Genomic DNA, 21,562 nt, shown 5'->3' on the forward strand with positions numbered 1-21,562 from the left:
TTGAATTTGCCAAGTTGATTGAATAAGTGCGTGAATGGCTGGTTGGCTGGTTGGCTAGTTGGCTCGTCAGTTGGTTGCTTGGTTGGCTAGATGGTTGGTTGGTTGGTTGGTTGCTAATTGGTTAGTTGTTTGATTCGTTGATTGATTGGCTCCTTGGTTGGTTGGTTGGCTAGATGGTTGGTTGGTTGGTTGTTGATTGGTTAGTTGTTTGATTAGTTTATTGATTGGCTCCTTGCTTGGTTGGTTGGTAGGTGGTTTGTTTGATTGGTTGGTTGGTTATATTTTGCTACACCAGTCATATCGCCAGGTGTCCGAGTATTTTCACGCGCTTGTGTGTGTGTGTGTGTGTGTGTGTGTGTGTGTGTGTGTGTGTGTGTGATAAGTACATAAGTAAGCATAAGTGAGAGAATAAATATCACTTCAAATAAATGAAAATAAACAAAATAAAACAAATAAACAAGCAAATTCATTAATCAATTAATTCTGTTCAATAACCAATTTCATAGAAAATGGAGATGAAGATAACAGATAAGTGAATAAATGAATAAAATATACAAATGGGTGATTGAATACATTTGACCCAGTTGAACATATAGGGTTTTTGATGCTGCTTTTTTTTCTTTCTTTTTTTTTTCTTTTTTATTTTGTTGTTGTTGTTTTTAATCCTTTTCGACAGGAACATTTTTTGCTTTGTTTTAAAAGACAAAAATGTCACTCTGTGTGTGTGTGTGTGTGTGTGTGTGTGTGTGTGTGTGTGTGTGTGCGCTAGAAAAAAAACCCCACAGCAAATCGATCGCATGCAAAATGCTAATCAGATTATAATAAGCTTCAATCTGTATTCCACTTGCTCTGTTACACAGTTTTGAATTCTGCAGAAAAATGATTAAACCGTGGGAAAAAAAAAGTTTATTTCAATCATCAAAAAAGAAGAGAAAAAAAATATATATATATAGACAGGGACAGGTGGGATGATAAATACTGACTGCTATCTTATTTATCATTTATCTATTTTTTGTGACTGTTTATTTTGGCCCTTAATAGGCAGCTAAAGTCTCTGTCTCACTCTGTCTCTTTGTCTGTCTGTCTGTTTCTCTGTCTCTGTCTCTCTCTCTCTCTCTCTCTCTCCTACACACAACCCCTCTCTTTCTCCTTCCCTCTGTCTCTCCCATCCCTCTCTCTTTCCCTCCTCTCTCTCTCCCTCCCACTCTCTCCCCCTTCACCGTCTCTAACCCGTCCCCCCCGCCCCCTCCTCTCTCTCTCCCTCCCTCCCTCTCTCTCCCTCTCTCTCTTGCTCTTCTCTTCTCTCTATCTTCCCCCCTCCCACCCCTCTCTGTCTCCCCCCCCCCGTCACCTGCAGTCTCACGTATTCTGCATACACAATAGTTACTATTAGTGCGGAGTGGTGGCAATTGACAAAAAAATCCTTTTGAGCTTTTCCCTAATAATTTTTTTTTTTCACGTGATCATCAAAAACTGGCATCGATTATTATTCACACACACACACGCACGCACACACACACACGCACGCACACACACACACACACACACACACACACACATGATAATACAAAATATGTTATCCTCCGAGACCTAAAAATAATTTTCAACAGCATCTTTTTTTTTTTTTCTTTTTTTCTTTTTTTTTTCATCCTTTTTATGGGGTGTTGGGAGGGGGGGGCGAGTGAGAGGGGTGATCAGAGGTGCGGGGGGCGGGGGGTGGGGGGGGTATGAAAAAAAACAAAAAAAAACCTGCGACTGACGACCAGGAAGAACATTGTCAGTCTTGGCCTGTTTTATCAATTTGAACCAACAAAACAAAATTGTTTTCGGGTTGTTGTTGGTGGTTTTTGTCAAGTTTGGTTGTTTTTTTCTTCGTTATTGTCGTTGTTTCAACCCACTTCAACACAACCTGAGTCGCCAAGAAAAGGTTTTCTCTTATACATTTCACCAATTAATATGATGGCACTGAAGACGCTGTTGTATAATCGGGCAGGCGTTGGACGTGTGGTCCAGTGTTCACCAGTGTATCAGGGTTCGAGGCCACATCATTTCGGCACGGTGCTGTGTCCTTGGGGAAAGGCGCTTTACTCCGAATTTCCTCACTCGATCCGCCTCCAGGTGTGAATGGGCATACCGACCTGGCTTCCTGGTATACCGACCTCGCTTCCTCGTATACCGACCTGGCTACCGGGTATACCGACCTCGCTTCCTGGTATACCGGCCTGGCTACCTGGTATACCGACCTCGCTTCCTGGTATACCGACCTCGCTACCGGGTATACCGACCTCGCTTCCTGGTATACTGGCCTGGCTACCTGGTATACCGACCTGGCTACCGGGTATACCGACCTGGCTACCGGGTATACCGGCCTGGCTACCGGGTATACCGACCTCGCTTCCTGGTATACCGACCTCGCCGACCTTGCTTCCTGGTATACCGGCCTGGCTACCTGGTATACCGACCTCGCTTCCTGGTATACCAACCTCGCTTCCTCGTATACCGACCTGGCTACCCGGTATACCTTACCTGGCCAATGTTTGAATGGGTATACCGACCTGCCTTCCTGGTATACCTTACCTGGCCAAGGTGTGAATGGGTATACCGACCTGCCTTCCTGGTATACAGACCTAGCTTCATGGTATACCTTACCTGGCCAAGGTGTGAATAGGTATATCTACCTGGCTTCTTGGTATACCTACATGGCTTCCTGGTATACCTACTTGGCCAAGGTGTGAATGGGTATACCGACCTGTCTTCCTGGTATACCAACCTAGCTTCCTGGTATACCTTACCTGGCCAAGGTGTGAATGGGTATACCGACCTAGCTTCCTGGTATACCGACCTGGCCAAGGTGTGAATGGGTATACCGACCTGGCTTCCTGGTATACCTTACCTGGCTTCGGTTGGAAAAGGTTTAAAATGAGAGGACTGGGCCCCGCCTTCCTTTACCGAGCCCTAGACACAGTGGATATGAATTCGCTACTCCGATGGCCGTAAATGGCTATGAGATCTGTAACTTTTTTCTTTTCTTTTTTTTTTTCTTTTTTTAAAATCAGTATGATGACGACATTCAGTTTTGATACAACCCTTTTGTCACATCAAGTTGTTGTTGTTAAAATGATAGTCATTGATGTGTATGCATCTCCACTCGCACCCCACCCCCAACCCCCCCAGCCCCCCTCCACGCCCCAGCCCTCTTCCCACCCCCCACCCCCCACCCAGCTCCCTTTATTTATTGTTGGTTTACTCACTCTGAAGCTACTTGGGTGTTCTGATTTTTGTGTCTCACTGTGTCAGTAGTTTTGCATGGTTTCAGTTTTAACAGTTCTGGCTCAAAACATTAACATAGATTTGATAGATTTTCAGAATGAGCACGGTTTTCTGCTAAAGGCGTTTCTATTGTTTTCGCGAAAATTGTTTCCGTGTGTGTATTATTATGTGGAGCGATGGCCTAGAGGTAACGCGTCCGCCTAGGAAGCGAGAGAATAATATGAGCGCGCTGGTTCGAATCACGGCTCAGCCGCCGATATTTTCTCCCCCTCCACTAGACCTTGAGTGGTGGTCTGGACGCTAGCGAGTCATTCGGATGATATGATAAACCGAGGTCCCGTGTGCAACATGCTCTTAGCGCACGTAAAAGAACCTACGGCAACAAAAGGGTTGTTCCTGGCAAAATTCTGTAGAAAAATCCACTTCGATTGGAAAAACAAATAAAACTGCACGCAGGAAAAAATACAACAAAATGGGTGGCGCTGTAGTGTAGCGACGCACTCTCCCTGGGGAGAGCAGCCCGAATTTCACACAGAGAAATCTGTTGTGATAAAAACTGAGAAATACAAGTGTGTGTGTGTGTGTGTGTGTGTGTGTGTGAATACCGTTGGTTATGTACGTGGTACGTTGCTTTGTCATTGTTTTCTTGTGTAGGATTTTGGAAGGGGGGAAACTGTCAGTTTACTTCAAAGAACTAATGAGGTGTACAGGTGACGATTACCTCCCTTTATAACAATATCGTGAATTTATTTCACAATTCGCGTACAAAATCAGTAACAGGTGTTTTGTTTTTTCTCTCTCTCTTTCTGTGTGTGTGTGTGTGTGTGTGTGTGTGTAAAGGATGGGTAATTTGCAAGGTGTTTTTATTTTATTTTATATATATGGATAGTTTATTCTGAAATCAATAAGCAAGCGGTTTATCCTCTGCTGTAGAACATAAGAAATGAACATTGCAAACTTACTTCTAAATGTGCAGAAATTTCAACAACAACTACTACTACTACAACTACTACTAAAGATCCTATATGTCCTGTATAAAGGGTCTTCAACTACTGTGTTGTTCGTTTTGTTATGCCTGGGTTCACAAGGTAGGTTTGTTTGGGCCATGTTGTTGAATGGGTTACAAAGAAACAGATATTGGTCAGTATGTGACAATATATTGCAGATGTCATGTTGTTGTTTGTTGCTCTCTTTTTTAACTATATGGGTTGTCTTAAAGGTTGTGAATGTTGTGGTTGGTGTACAGATCTTCACTGGCATTTTTCTTTCCCCAGTGAAAGTACATGGATGTTGTGAGCTTATCTGGAATATCTGGTCATCTGATTCCATAACAGACAGAGTGTACAGTCCTTCTTAGTGATCAGACAGTAATAAATGCTGCTTTACATTAAAACATATTTTATAAAAATTTAGAAAAAAAAAAGAAAAGAAAAAAGAAACAACATATTTTGCAGCTACTGAACAGAAGACGTTTCTGTATAAGCATGTGGCTTTTAACTTTAATGTTGTTTTATCATGAAACACACACACACACACACACACACACACACACACACACACACACACACACAAATCTGGAAAAATTTAAAAAAAAATAATAAAAAGGAGAAATATCTATGTTTACATGTGTGCAAGGGCATTCCTTGGTGGTTGTTACAAATATTTTAAACAAGCCTCATTCATTCGTGTGAAACTTTCTTGTTTTTTTCTTTTTTTTCTGTCAATAGTAGATGATGATGTTCTCATATCCTATGATTTTCGCTCCAGAAATTTTAAGACACATATATATGTATTTTCCCAGACTGTGTCTACAAGTAAGATTTTTTTTTTTTTTTTTCATCTTTTTGTTGTCCATTATCTGTAGAGTATCAGCCAGTTGTTGAATGTTGGTGTGTAACTGTATTGATTGTGATGCTGAGCTATTATATGTCATCCATGATAAATGTATGTGATTGTTGTCGTACCGGGTTCTAAAAGCGTTCTAAAGAACTGTATAATGATTGTCGATGCTAAGTTGTTGGTCATCCATGATGTATGTGATGGTTGTTGTACCAGGTTCTGAAAGGACTCAAATAAAATAATGCAAGGAAAATACTGCAGTGATGTTTGTCACTCTCGTTTTTTGCAGTCTGGCAAATCAGTGAGATGGTCTTTCAACAAGGGAAGCCATCCAGATCAAGACAAGAAAGCCAGGAAACAACCGTGACACTGGCTTTGGCTGGGTGTCGTTCAGTTTCGGCGACCCCCGTTTCGCCTACCCTAAATTAGCCTATTCCAGTTTCGCCTGTCCCAGATTCACCTATTCCAGTTTCGCCTATTTCCACTTTTCCCCATCCCCGATTCACCTATTCCAGTTTTGCCTGTTCCAGTTTCCAATATCCCCATTTCTCTTATCACTGTTTCACCTGTACCAGTTTCGTCAATCCCAATTCATTTGTTCCAGATTCGCCTATTCCAATTTTGCCTATCCCGATTAACTCGTTCCCGTTTTGCCTACTCGCGATTCACCCATTCCATTTTTGCCTATTCTTAATTCACCCATTCAAGTTTCACCTATCCCTGATTCATCTATTACAGTTTCGCCTATCCCAGATTCACTTGTTCCTGTTTCAACCTACCCCCACTTTACTTACCCCAGTTTTGCCTATCCCCGATTACTTGTTCCCGTTTCGCCTATCCGCGATTCACCCATTCCAGTTTTGCCTATTTCTGTTTTGCCTATCCCTGATTCATTTATTCTAGCTTTGCCTGTCCCTGATTCACCTATTCCAGTTTTGCCTGTTCCAGTTTCGCCTAGTCCCGTTTCATCATTCCCGATTAACTCGTTCCCGCTTCTCCTATTTGCAAGTACCCATTCCATGTTTGCCTATTCCTACTTCACCCATTCAAGTTTCGCCTATCCCAGAGTCATCTATTACAGTTTTGCCTGTCCCCAGTTCACTTGTTCCTGTTTCATTCTATCCTCCATTCACTTATTCATGTTTCGCCTATCCATGATTCATCCATTCCAGTTTTGCCCGTTCCTGTTTTGCCTATCACTGATTCACTTGTTTCTGTTTCACCTATACCCGATTGTCCCATTCAAGTTTTGCCTATCCCAGATTCACTTGTTCCAGTTTCACCTATACCTGATTGTCCCATTCAAGTTTTGCCAATCCCCGATTGTCCAATTCCAGTTTCACCTGTCCCCGATTCACTTATTCCGGTTTCGCCTATCCCCAATACACCTATTCCAGTTTCAGTTTCGCCTATACCCAATACACCTATTCCAGTTTCGCCTATCCCCAATACACCTGTTCCAGTTTTGCCAAAAGATCCCTAAATCAGCTATTCTTGATTCGTCCATCAGTTGACGTGTGATCCTATCTCACCTATTCCCAGTTCACTTATGTACTCAGTTACTCTGTGTGTGTGTGTGTGTGTGTGTGTGTGTGTGTGTGTGTGTGTGTGTGTGTGTGTGTGTGTGTGTGTCTGTTACTCTGTGTGTGTGTGTGAGCACGCATGTCTGTGGGTTAAGACAAATACAAGATGAATCTGCAAATGCCTACCATGACATTTTCTTAAAAAAAACAACCAAACCAACCTTACATATAAGAGTGGAAATGGTTTTTGCACACACAGTGACACATATGCACATGTGATGCATACACCAAATTTTACACACCACACATGCGCGCACACGCACACACACACACACACACACACACACACACACAGTGACACATATGAATATGTGATGCATACACCAAATTTTACACCACACACACACACACACACACACACACACACACACACACACATATTCAGACTTAGAACCAATTATACAAACAAAACAGCTCTTCTTCCAGATACAAACTAATGACCACCACCACCACAAAGTTCTAACAGAACCATCATCATGACTTTTGGGTCTTGTTCAGTTGTTGGCCTTGCTAATAAAGTTCCAAATACAAATATGCTCATTTTCCTAACAAAAGCTATGGCTAGCAGTACCATCACAACAGCTCCATCAATTTTGTCATCATCGCTTCTTGGTCTTGCCTGACATTTCCAAGCTATGTAAGTCCATCGGCATCTCTATCCGGTCTTGCAAAGAATTACACAATTTACACTCATTTTCCTGTTACCTGAATCTACGATAACCACCACCACAACATATATATATATATATATATGATAGTCGGTTGTGTCCGACTATGACCATCAGAACAGCAGAGGAGGCAACTGCTGTTCCGACTATTTGGGCTAGAATTTGATTATAGTGGAGAGTGTCTTGCCCAAGAACATTCCCACTCTCTCAGCCACAACAGTCCTGTCAATACAGCATCATCTCTCCATGGTCTTGCGTGATGGTTCTAAGCTACAACAGCTCTGTAAATTCATCCTGATCTCATTCTTGTTCTTGCTAGGAATGACACAAATGTACACACGCTTTTACCTGTTACCAGAATTTACGGACCACCAGCACCACCGCCACCACCACCACAACTCTTCTTCTTCTTCTTCTTCTGCGTTCACTCGTATGCACACGAGTGGGCTTTTACGTGTATGACCGTTTTTTCCCCACTATGTAGGCAGCCATACTCCGTTTTCGGGGGTGTGCATGCTGGGTATGTTCTTGTTTCCATAACCCACCAAACGCGTTAACGTTGACATGAATTACAGGATCTTTAACATGCGTATTTGATCTTCTGCTTGCATATACACACGAAGGGGGGTTCAGGCACTAGCAGGTCTGCACATATGTTGACCTGGGTGATCGTAAAAATCTCCACCCCGCCATGTAGGCAGCCATACTCCGCTTTCGGGGGTGTGCATGCTGGGCATGTTCTTCAGTGTCAGTGTTTCCATAACTTGAACCTGCCACCGAACGCTGACATCATGTGGATTACATGATCATTAACGTGCATCAGTACTATTTGACATGATGATGATCTTCTGCTTCCGTATACAATGACACGACTCGGAAGGGCCGGGTTCAAGGCACTAGCAGGTCTGCACATATAGATCTATATGTTGACCTTGAAGATCGGAAAAAATGTCCACCCTTTACTGACCCCGGCACCACTGAGGCGCCGTCACCGAGACTTCGAACCCGGGACCCTCAGATTGAACTTGGCCGCTGAACTGGTCCAACTGAACGCTTTAACCACTCGGCTACTATTGGGTCCGTCTGTCTCGTGATGAGGTGGTGGTACGGGGCAGCACTGAGCAGCCGGCACTTTTCTAGCATTCCCCGACTTCCTGCCGGACTGGCAGACAGTGCGGGTATACCGGCATGGCTACCTGGTATACTGGCTTGGCTACCGGGTATACCGGCTTGGCTACAGGGTATACCGACTTATACCGGCGAGGCGGCAGACAGTGCGGACTGGCTGGTCTGCCGTCCCGGGACCGCACAACCGGGGAGTGAGGGACAGATCGAGACAGCTAGGGGGCCAGAACCGGTCCAGCTCATCGCAGTAGTCCGAGGCGAGGTCCAAACTATACACCTCAGGCTGGTCCGTGACTGAGATCGCGGGCCAACGCCACTGAGCAGAAATGACGAATAAAGAACACTGACTTGGATACACACACACACACACACACACACACACACACACACTGACACACACACACACAGAAAGAGAGAGAGCCAGAGAAATAATCAGTCCGCCCAGAGATACAGAAACTGGATCTAGAGAGTGAATTAATTTGGGTCGGGGGGGATGGGGAGGGGGGGGGGGGGGGGGGAGAGGGGGGGGGATGCGAAGGGTTTGTGTCAAGGGCCTCCAAAACCTCAGACTAGACTGACTCCCCTCACCCCCCCCCACCCCCCCACTCCCTCACACCCCTCCCCCACCCCACTGCCCGGCAGTCCCCCCTCCACCCTCATCACCCACCATCACCCTGCTGCCCTAACCCACCACCCCTCTCCAGTGCCTTCTTCACCCACCCTCCTCCTCCTATCTCCTCATCAAGTTTGATTGTGGGCCCTCAACACTGTAGAAGAAGAAGAAGAAGAAGAAGGGTATGGGTCACAGTGGGGTAGACGGAAACTGAGGCGGGCGATAGAGAACTGATGTCAACCATGGACATGAAAGCATGGACTTACTGAAAGAAAAACTGGTATCACCGGGGCCACCACCACGGCAACGACGCACCAACACTGCGGAGCAGATGAGCAAATTTCATTTTGCAAAACTAAATATAGTTAGGCTGGTTTCCTCCCACTGACGTACTATCCGGGACTGGAACGCCTTGCCTCAGAGAGCCGTATACGTGGAGGCCATCTCAGTCGACACCTTTGTGTCGATGGTCTCCAGGATATAAATACCAGAATATACCTTTTTTTTTCTTCTTCTTTTTTTTTATTTTTTTTTTTTAAGAAACCAATGTAGACCTAAATGTGTCTTCCGCAGACCCCCTTTTATTTGGTGATAGAATAGTCAGGTATTGACTGTGATCACTCTACGGAAGGAAGGAAGACAGAGAATTAACAGTGTGTGTGTTCCGCCGGGCAACTCGATATGATTGATGAAACTGTGTCTTCATATTTTACATTTATTTGCTTATTTATCACCATTGTTGCCTTATTTATTTATGTTTTATTATTATCATTTTATTAGTATTACTAATATTATTACTACTACCTTTTTCTATATTATAATTATTATTTATTTATTTATTTATTTATTTATTTATGCAAGCTTATCTATTATTTATTCCCCCGGTTTTTTTTTTTGTTTGTTTTTTTGTGTTTTTTTTGTGTGGTTTCTTTTTTTCTTTTTTTGTTGTTGGTTTTTTTTTTTTGTTTTTTTTTTTGTTTTGTTTTTCTTCAAGGCCTGACTAAGCGCGTTGGGTTACGCTGCTGGTCAGGCATCTGCTTGGCAGATGTGGTGTAGCGTATATGGTTTGTCCGAACGCAGTGACGCCTCCTTGAGCTACTGAAACTGAAACTGAAACTGATGAAACTCAGTGAAGAAACTCGAACGAGAAATTGGAGAGGCAAAAGGCAATAACCGCAAGGGTGGAGTTTGCATGCTTATACGTACACGTGTGCCGTTGAACCGACTCGGTGGCCAAATAGTAAGGCGTCGGTCTCGTAAACCGAAGATCCAGGGTTCGATCCCCTGCCGGGGTAAGTAATTGCGTTCTCTCTTTTACGCTTTTTACGCGGTGAAGCGTATATATTGATTTGGTCGCATACTTTGACATTTCCTTTACTATAACTGCCGTCACGGTCATCGAAACTGCATGCGTGCGCGCGTTTGCCAGGATGTGTGTGTGTGTGTGTGTGTGTGTGTGTGTGTGTGTGTGTGTATGGGTGCGTGTGTGTGTGTGTGTGATGTGTATGGTACGAGTGTGTGTGCACTGGTCAATAAAAAAAAAAAGATCAGTGATGTGTGTGTGTGTGTGTGTGTGTGTGTCAGTGATAGTTTTAAGGACAAGTTGATCTCTGTTTGAAAAAAAAACTGGACAGTAAATATCGAGCGTGCGTCGTTCATGTTGTGGAAAAACAAAAGTGGGCCCTAGATCGGGGAGATTACTCTGTCAGAAACACACGTCGTCAGTCATTTATTTTCATTGGCCACATTTGTCCAATCGCGAGAGCCTTGAGATTATGGCATGGCGACATGAACTTTGACTTCCTGTTCAACAACCTGTCACCTACGTTTTCCCAACCTGATGAGACGACAGTGATAATCGATACTTTTGTGAATCAGCAGTTGTGAAGAAGGTGTGAGAAGTATTTATTTGTTTTCATTTATTCACCTCCTTCACATGATTATTCATGTATATGTTGATATGAGAACGGAGAAATCGTTTGGCCAATCCATCAATCTGATAAGTGACCACGCGGTTTAGGCTTCGCGGGTAACTGTCTCGATCGGTCATTTAATCTGATCATTGTGCAATTATTCTTATAATCAACTAATACTCGTTCTCAGGGTAGTTCCTCTAGATTCCCAGATGATAAATTCATAGAAATTTCAATACAAGATTGGTTCGTTTTGTGGGAATCTCCCTATTTTAGGGTTGGGAATATGAGCTCTGGAACTTCATCGACTATCCAGTACATGAACTACGCAGATTGACTTGCCCCCAAGATTTTTTTTTCCTCAGATACATTGCAACTCCACTAAAATAGGACTAGGACTGTATATGAGATCGACTATTTTGTATTTTTGAAGATAACGGTGGCTTGTCACCATCAGTCGTATACAACAACATATTTGTTTGTTTGTTTTCATATGTTGTTGACATTTGCATCAGTGATGAGAAGGAAAACCACTGCAGTATTCCAAACACAGTTCATCACTTCATGGCATAATTAGTGACAGTGCCACAGTTCTGACTGAAGTATGACAGCTCATTCACTGGCAGTCATTTGGTAGGTTATGTGTGGCCTTATAAGTTCTAGCAACCTGACAACACTGACAGCTCTCCTTACGAACCTCTGGTACTGGGACTGCAGCAATAATGTCAAAGTACTGACTGAAGTGTGCCCCTCATTCATGTAGTCATTTGATAGATTTACATGTATGGCCTGATAGCGACCTTGCAATACTGACAGCTGTCCTTACGAACTGCTGGTGCTGGGACTTGGGGATAACGTGACAGTAACAACTGAAGTGGTATCACCACCACCACCATGGCAGCGATGCACCCGCACTGAACAGCTGGAGCAAATCTTCTGCAAAACTCGATATAGGCAGGCTGGGTTTCCTCCCATGTACAATCCGGGTTTGGAACGCCTTGCCCCAGAGAGCTATGGAGGCCACCTTTTGTGTCAATGGTCTCCAGGATCTAAATACCAGAATATACCCCTTTTTTTTCTTCTTTTTTAAAGAAACCTATGTAGACCTAAATATATCTTCCGCAGACCCCCTTTTATTCAGTGATAGAATAGTCAGGTCTTGACTGTGATCACTTTATGGAAGGAAGGAAGGAAGTGTGTCACTCATTCACTTGCAGTTATTTGATAGATTTGCATAATGTTTGACCTCAATAGTCATAGTGACCTAACATTGACGGCTCTCCTTATGAACTGCTGGAATTGAGACTGCAGCCATACAGTGACAGTGACAGTTGCCCTCAGCCCAACCCTGGAAGGCTTCAAGTCCCAAATCTGATCCTTTTCCCCCCACCCCCACCCCCCCACCCCTCACACACACACACACACCCAGCTCCCCACCCCCCATCCATCCCCATCCACCCCAGCACCCCCGGACCCAGTAAAATGTACCACAAGTGAATCAAACAACAGGCAAACCCCCCTTATAATCTACAGAATCTTCACTATGATGAAGGCAGTAGAGAAGGGAAAGAAGAAGAATTATTTCACTCATTTACTTGCAGTTGTTTGATTGACTTTCATCATGTGTGGCCCAGCAGCGACTTGACACTGACAGTTCTCTTATGGGCTGTTGGCGCTGGGATTGCAACAATAATGTGACTGTGGCAACTGAAGAATGCCACTCACTCAACATACTCACATGCAGTCATGTTTGTGGAGTGATGGTCTAGAGGTAACGCGTCCGCCTAGGAAGCGAGAGAATCTGAGCACGCTGGTTCGAATCACGGCTGAGCCGCCGATATTTTCTCCCCCTCCACTAGACCTTGAGTGGTGGTCTGGACGCTAGTCATTCGGATGAGACGATAAACCGAGGTGCCTTGTGCAGCATGCACTTAGCGCACGTAAAAGAACCCACGGCAACAAAAGGGTTGTTCCTGGCAAAAATCTGTAGAAAAATCCACTTCGATAGGAAAAACAAATAAAACTGCACGCAGGAAAAAAAAAAAGGGTGGCGCTGTAGTATAGCGACGTGCTCTGTCTGGGGAGAGCAGCCCGAATTTCACACAGAGAAATCTGTTGTGATAAAAAGAAATACAAATACAAATTTGATAGATTTATGTCATACGTGGCCTTATAGATATCAAATTGACCAAACAATATGGACAGCTCTCTATGTGAACTGTTGGCACTGGGACTACAGCGATATCACTGAGTCAATGCCGACTGAAGTGTGCCAATCATTCATAGGCAGTCGTTTGATAGATTTACATCATATGTGGCCTTGTCATTATGATCTGCCATTGACAGCTGTCTTTATAAACTGCTGACACTAGGACTGCAGAGATGATTTGACTGTGCCAACTGAAGCATGTCAATCACTTGTACTTATTTGATACATTTGCGTCACGTATGGCCTCATAGTCACCTGCCATTGGCAGCTCTCCTTGTCATCTACTGACAGTTTCAGTTTCAGTAGCTCGAGGCGTCACTGCGTTCGGACAAATCCATATATGCTACACCACATCTGCCAAGCAGATGCCTGACCAGCAGCGTAACCCAACGCGCTTAGTCAGGCCTTGAGAAAAAAAAAAAAGGTGAATAAATAATAGATAAGCTTACATAAATAAATAAAATAAATAAATAATAATTATGATATAAAAAAGGTAGTAGTAATGATAATAATAATAATAAAATAATAATGATAATAAATAAATAAATAAGACAGACAACAATGATGATAAATAAGCAAATAAATGTAAAACATGAAGACACACATTCACACATCTACTGACAATGACATTGAAATGACAGCAGCTTAGCCTGCTGTGCCTCTGTATGGGTGCATGTGGCATGATGTGATTTATTCCTTATTGTCATGATGAACCTTGTATGTAGTTTACTGTAACTTGTGTAAGTGTAGCTCCTATAAAATGAACTATATCCTGGTCTGTGAAATCCAAATCCAGTCACTCGACTACTTGTAGTTGTATGAATTACAACAATTTGTTGATACTACAAACAAAAGTACCAGTACATACACGCACGCGCGCACGCACGCACACACACACACACACACACACACACACACACACACACACACACACACACACACTCACTCACTCACTCACTCACTCACTCACTCACTCACTTGCACCGCCCCTATTTTCTCCCCCTCCACTGGACCTTGAGTGGTGGTCTCTATGCTAGTCATTCGCATGAGACGATAAACCGAGGTCCCGTGTGCAGCATGCACTCAGCACACGTAAAAGAACCCATGGCAACAAAAGGGTTGTTCCTGGCAAAATTCTGTAGAAAAAATCCACTTTGATAGTAAAAACAAATGAAAAAAAACACACAAAAAACTGCACGCATGAAAAAAAATGAAAAAAAAGGTGGCGCTGTAGGGTAGCGACGCGCTCTCCTTGGGGAGAGCAGCCCAAATTTCACACAGAGAAATCTGTTGTGATAAAAAGAAATACAAATACAAAATACAGTATATAGTCCTGGCATTACATGTATAAATATACATAGATCTGCTTATTATTTCTGTTAATATTGGTTGTTATTTATTGTCTTTAGAAGCTGGTTTACTCTCATTTTGAATGAATCTCTGCATTTCCCCACCGCACTTCTTTTTCTTTGTTATTGTCGTTGTTTCAATTAGATTTAGATGCCTTGATTTGAGTCAGGTGTTGATAGCATGGTGCTGCTTTAGTCATACTCATAGTTTGTTTTGAAATGAATTCTGTCATTTCAGATGCGTCGTTCAGATCGCAAGCGTTCTTATGCCCGAGACTGGTCTTATGACGACGACTACCGCTACAACAGAATCAAGAGAGGCAGGAGAAGCTACTACGATGATTATTATGATGGGCGATACTACGATCGTTATGACCATGATGATCGTTACGACCATCGTGATCGATATCGGTCTCCCAGTCCTAGAGGAAGGTTGGTTTGTCGCTTGTTGGTGTGTGTGCTTGTGTGTGTGCGTGCGTGTGAGAGAGAGAAAGTCTTTTATGTGAGATGTCTCGTTTGTTTTCACCACTTTGTGAACATCCGTGTGTGTGTTAAGTCAGTGTGAGAAGGTGTACACGCATGGACATGCACAACACACTAATCTATATACGCACACACACACACACACACACACACACACACACATATATATATATATGCTTGTACTGGTTGCACATAATTTTTCTGAATCTTTCTATGGTTTTATCATGTTGATTTGGATTGCGTGGTACTCAGTAGTTCCATGCTATTCTAAAAAGTGATATCCTTTGAATTTGATAACATTTTTATTACACATACTATACCATGACCCACTGGTCAGACTGGCAGGGGTCTTTTTCCTGTCCTGTGCACTTAGGCAGAGAAATCAAAAGTAGGTAATACGATTCACAATTGTGTTGCATATTCAGGAATAAAAAGGCTGTGCCAGTCTTGACTAAAATCTGATTTGTGTTTGCACATTTCTTCTGTCATTGCTGCAGTTTACACGCATGTCAGATGATTGGTATACTATCAAGACAAGCCCAGAGCTTCCTCTTTCCTGAAGCATCTGGGTTTGTTCCAAATTACCCTTCATTTACCTGCGTGTTAGCTGATTCAGTAGTATACGCAGCATTGACTTGGCAGTCGTGTACCTTGTAAATGGAGAGAGTTGCCACTCTTTATTATCGTTTGATATTTATTGATAATATTAATAACAATGATAATTTTCAACCGTGCACGTCTTCTCTACGACAAATTCTTTGAGCTTTGCTTAATATTATTGATAATAACAATCAAAATTTTCACCAGTGCATGTCTGCCTTACGATGACTTCTGCGAGCCTTGTTTGATTAATAATATCATTGATAATAACAATCATCATTTTCAGCCATGCGTGTCTTCTCTACAACGACTTCTATCAGCTTTGTTAAATGTCATTGATAATAACAATAATGATTTTCAGCTATGCACGTCTTTTCTACGATGACTTACACGAGCCTTGTTTGATATTATTGGGGATAACAATCATAATTTTCAGTCATGTATGTCTTCTCTAGGATGACTTTTACGATCCTTGTTTAGTATCATTAGTATCCCGTGGGTAAAGGGTGGAGATTTTTCTCATCTTCCACTGTCCCAGGTCAACATATGTGCATGCGTGTGAATGACTGGTGTGAAAGTGCTTTGATTTGTCTCTGCACAAGATTCAGCACTATATAAATATGATAATTATTATTGTTATTAGACCTGCTTGTGCCTGAACCCCCTTCGTGTGTATACGCAAGCAGAAGATCAAGTACGCACGTTAAAGATCCTGTAAGTGTAATCCATGTCATCATTTGGTGGGTTATGGAAACAAGAACATATCCAGCATGCACACCCCCGAAAACAGAGTATGCCTGCATGGCGGGGTAAAAACAGTCATACTGGTTAGACTAAAAGCCCGTTTGTGTATGTATATGAGTGAACGTGGGAGTTGCAGCCCACGAATGAAGAAGAAGAAGACGTCATTGATAATAACTTAATAACAATCATCATTTTCAGCCGTGTACATCTTCTCTACGAATCTTGTTTGATATAATCTGTAATAACAAACATAATTTTCAGCCGTGCGCATCTTCTCTACGAACCTTGTTTGATATAATCTATAATAACAAACATAATTTTCAGCCGTGCGCGTCTTCTCTACGAACCTTGTTTGATATAATCTATAATAACAAACATAATTTTCAGCCGTGAGCGTCTTCTCTACGAACCTTGTTTAATATAATCTATAATAACAAACATAATTTTCAGCCGTGAGCGTCTTCTCTACGAACCTTGTTTAATATAATCTATAATAACAAACATAATTTTCAGCCGTGAGCGTCTTCTCTACGAACCTTGTTTGATATAATCTATAATAACAAACATAATTTTCAGCCGTGAGCGTCTTCTCTACGAATCTTGTTTAATATAATCTATAATAACAAACATAATTTTCAGCCACGCGCGTCTTCTCTACGAACCTTGTTTAATATAATCTATAATTTTCAGCCGTGCACGTCTTCTCTACGAACCTTGTTTGATATAATCTGTAATAACAAACATAATTTTCAGCCGTGCACGTCTTCTCTACGAACCTTGTTTGATATAATCTGTAATAACAATCATAATTTTCAGCTGTGCGCGTCTTCTCTACGACGACTTGTATGATATGATTTATAATAACAATCATCATTTTCAGCCGTGTACGTTTTCTCTACGAACCTTGTTTAATATAATCTATAATAACAAACATAATTTTCAGCCGGGCGCGTCTACTCTACGACGACTTGTATGAGCCGTACTTCGAACCGTCACGCTACAGAGACCGCTCCAGTGACTACGACCGCCGACGCTGCAGTCGCGAGAGCTCGGAGAACAGTCGGCGCCGGAGACGTCAGAGGAGGCAGAGAGACGAGGAGAAACGCCGACAGAGACGACGGAGGAAAAAGTCATCGTCTTGCGAGTGGGTCAGTATATTTATTTTATGTTTTCAGTAGATCAGGCATGTTTGTTTTGGTTTTTTTTGTTTTGTTTTGTTTTTATTTGTTAATTTTTTAGACTTGTAAAAAGCGTTCATGGTAGTCTTTATAGAGTTTTGAACCAGTCAGTAAAATGTTTCTTATATTTTTAATCTTCAGTTTACAAATTAATCGTAATGGAAGTGTGTGGGGTGTATATATATTTCTTTTCTGTGATTTTGCTGTTTCGAAAGAAAAAAAAAAAGGAAAAGTGACCGTATGGTGAAGGATCTTGGTTTTATGTACCATCGTGATGCCCAGGTTGTGTTCACGACGTTCAGGTGGTTTTTTTTTTATCCTATTTATTCGCTTCCTTTTTATTAAATTACATGCTTGGAAAAAGGGAAAGGATATACAGGATCATCCCCTACAGCAGACACACAGAGAGAGAAAGATGGCCATGCATTGCATTGTGCCCCGGTAGGGAAGGTGTTGTCGACGTTAGGTTATGTTAAGAATGTGGGATCGGATCAGGAGAGCCCGAGATGCCTGGGGATGTTTACCTTGTGAAGGTAAAACTGTAGATTTTTTTTTTTTTTTTTTTTTGTATTAAATTAATGTTAATGCTTGACGTGTTGCCATTCTGAAATGTTATCTTACGTATGGACGTATGTACCGGGTTTGTGATATGATATGAAATCAAGTTAATGTTTGTTTGTTTCTTGTTTGTTGTGTTTTGCTTTTTTAATTTATGAATAATTATTGTATACTGAGGAATGGCAGTGCTTGAAAGTTTTGCTTTCTGAATGGTGTGAAAGGTAAAAAGTTACTGTGTTCTACAGACTGCAGATGCTGAAAGACAACCGTGTGCTGTAATTGATGTTATGGGGAAAAAAAAAAATCTTACTGTGAAGAAACAGTTCTTCAGCTCGTAACATTTAGTGTTGTGTATTAATGAATTCTGTATGTTGAAATTTAATTTTAAAACGTCACCACTCTTGGCTGTTGTCTGTAGGATACAGTGATTTTAAAAAAAAAAAAAAAAAAAAAAAAAAAAAAAAATCAGTCTATAGATATCAAATTGCTATATGTGTGTTTCCTGTCAATTTTTCCTTGGGCAGATTTTGAAGGTAAGAGTATTTTAATGATCCAGTCTGTGTTATTGTGGTCATGATACGAAAGGTGTGAGTGATGACTTGTGATGTAAAGATTGTCTGACGTCTTGCTGTTTGTTTAGGGTGGTGATTTATGGTGTGTGTTATCTGCAGAAGATAGTATGAGTGTGTGTGTGTGTGTTTGTGTGTGTGTGTGTGTGTGTGTGATGTTGCAGTGTTATGTGTTTGTGCTGTGTTGCTGTCTTGAGCAGTTTGTGAAATTTTTACTGTGTATACATATGTCTTCGTGTTCCACAACATCTTCACCCTGTGTTTTGTTTTGGTTGCTCATCTTCATCTTCATCCTTCGTCTCATTATCAGTTTCATTCCTCCATGTTGATATAGATCTGTATCTCATCTCTCTTGGCAGTTTCAGTTTCGGTTTCAGTAGCTCATGGAGGCGTCACTGCGTTCGGACAAATCCATATACGCTACACCACATCTGCCAAGCAGATGCCTGACCAGTGGCGTGTAGCCCAACGCGCTTAGTCAGGCCTTGAGGGAAAAAAAGGTTGATAAATAATAGATAAGCATATATAAATAAGTAAATAAATACATAAATAGATAAATAAATAAATAATAATTATAATATGAAAAAAAGGTAGTAATAATAATAATAATACTAATAAATAAATAAATGAATAAATATGCAGTTTCAATAAGTGCTAGACCATCATTTCTTGTCCAGTGTATCAGAATTGATCTTATCTGATTGTAAACTCAGTCCGTGTTAATCTTTTCATTTTCTTGTAAAACCTAGGTTCAGTGTTACTTTGTATTTTTTCTTATTATAAATTCTTATCGTGAACACATGCACACACATTTGTGCGTGCATGCACACACATTATTCACGCACATGCACCAACACATAAAAGCACACACACACATTCATCACAATTAACACACACACACACACACACACACACACACACACACACCCTAAGAAGTTGTTGTGTGTACATGTTAACGTGTAGAAGGAACATGTATGTGTGTGTTGGAGGGGGAGGAGGAGGGGGGGGAGTGATTCTATGAAGTGTGTATCGGACTCTCAGAAGCTGTGTGCCACAAGATAATGTGCACTCAGTCAGTCAGACAGCAGTGATAAGATCTGAGAGGGTGGTATGGATAGCTTATACCCATGGGGAGGGGGAGCATAATCTATCTATAACTGTATACATCGGACAGCTCATGTAGCTCTGTGGCTCGTGGTGTGTGTGGGGACTCTGTCCGTTGTGTATGTGTGTAGTGGTGGTAAAATTGATGTTGTGGGTGTGGGGGGGGGGGTGCGGGTGGGGGGGGGGGTGAGGGTTTGTGTGTGTTTGGTGGCGAGGGGTGTGTTTGTGTGTGTGTGTGTGCGTGCGCCTGCGATCATGTGAGTGTGTGTGTGTCACGTGTGTGTGTGTGTGTGTGTGTGAAAGAGAGAACATGTGAGAGAGAGAAAGAGAATATATGAAAGAGAGAGAGACTGTACGCCCGCGTGTGTTCATGTATGTGTGTGTGAGAGAGAACATAGAGAGAGAGAGAGAGTATTATGTGTGTTGTGTGAGGGAGAGATGGAGAGAGAGAGACTGTACGCCCGCGTGTGTTCATGTATGTGTGTGAGAGAGAACATAGAGAGAGAGAGAGAGTATTATGTGTGTTGTGTGAGGGAGAGATGGAGAGAGAGAGAGACTGTACGCCCGCGTGCGTGCCTCTGTGTGTGTGTGTGTGTGTGAGAGAGAGAGAGAGAGACAGCGAAAGCGAGAGAGACTCCCATGTCTTCCTAGTTCTTTCCCCTCTCCCTCACCTCCCCACCCCCCCTCTCCCTTGACCTTCTCTCTCTTCCTCCTTCCGGTTGCCATGAAATGACGTCACACACACACACACACACACACAGAGAAAATAACAGTAACATTTTCGACTTACCCTGCCTACCCTTTGGCTTGAACTGTTGAGTTGTGTCCGTGGTTAGACTAGAGGGCAAAGGTGTTGTGCGAAATGAAATGTCAGGATTGAGGAGTTTAAAACATGTCCCTTCTGTCTGCGTCTGTCTCTGTCGTCTGTGTGTGTCTCTCTGCCTCTCTCTCTCGCTGTGTCTCTGTCTGTCTGTCTCTGTCTGTGTCTGTCTCTGTGTCTCTGTCTCTGTCTGTCTGTGTCTGTCTCTGTGTGTCTGTCTCTGTGTCTCTGTCTCTCTCTACCTCTCTCTGTCTTCCTCTGTTGTGTCTGTCTCTGTGTCTCTGTCTCTCTCTGCCTCTCTCTGTCTTCTTCTGTCTCTGTCACTCTCTCTCTCTCTCTGTCTTTCTGTCTCTCTCTCTCTGTCTCTCTCTGTCACTGTCTCTCTCTCTGTCTCTGTCTCTGTCTCTCTCTCTGTCACTGTCTCTCTCCTCTCTCTCTCTCACTCTCTGTCTCTGTCTTTGTCTGTCTCTGTCACTCTCTCTCTCTCTGTCTCTCTCTGTCTGCCTGTCTGTCTCTCTGTCTGCCTGTCTGTCTGTCTCTCCTCCTCCTCACCCCCCCCCTCCCCCAGACCCCTCCACACACACACACACACACACACACACACACACACACACACACACACACACACACACACCCCGTTTGGAGTGACTGGAAGATGTTTTGGCCGAACAGTAGGTTTTGCTACTCCCCATTTCTGGGGGCGGTAGTGCCGGTTTTAGCAACAATTTGCGTCTTTTTCTTCGATTTTTTTCTGTCTTTCTTTTTCTTTCTTTCTTTCTTTCTTTTTTCTTTTTTTTGAGAGGGGCAAGTTAGTGGCAGTTGCAGAGGATTTTTTTTTTTTCAAATTATATATAGACTTTAAAAAAAATTATTTAGTATTGTGTAGAACACACACTCAGACAGACACACAGACACACACACACACACACACACACAC

At 42.4% G+C, this 21,562-nt stretch overlaps 1 protein-coding gene and 1 non-coding gene across 2 annotated transcripts; both read left to right on the forward strand.

Moving 5' to 3' along the window:
- Nucleotides 1-10,321: 10,321 nt before the first annotated feature.
- Nucleotides 10,322-10,393, forward strand: Trnat-cgu (transfer RNA threonine (anticodon CGU)). Its single transcript has one exon. It is a non-coding gene; the product is annotated as a tRNA-Thr (tRNA).
- A 527-nt stretch (nucleotides 10,394-10,920) lies between these two features.
- Nucleotides 10,921-18,411, forward strand: LOC143276835 (uncharacterized). Its single transcript, XM_076581490.1, has 4 exons — nucleotides 10,921-10,990; nucleotides 14,808-15,001; nucleotides 17,340-17,540; nucleotides 18,378-18,411. The coding sequence occupies exons 2-4, from the start codon at nucleotides 14,808-14,810 to the stop codon at nucleotides 18,409-18,411; spliced, it is 429 nt and encodes a 142-aa protein (XP_076437605.1). The 5' UTR covers nucleotides 10,921-10,990.
- The last annotated feature ends 3,151 nt before the right edge of the window (nucleotides 18,412-21,562 follow it).

The sequence above is a fragment of the Babylonia areolata genome, chromosome 33 (assembly GCF_041734735.1).
Source record: "Babylonia areolata isolate BAREFJ2019XMU chromosome 33, ASM4173473v1, whole genome shotgun sequence".
Lineage (NCBI taxonomy): Eukaryota > Metazoa > Mollusca > Gastropoda > Neogastropoda > Buccinidae > Babylonia > Babylonia areolata.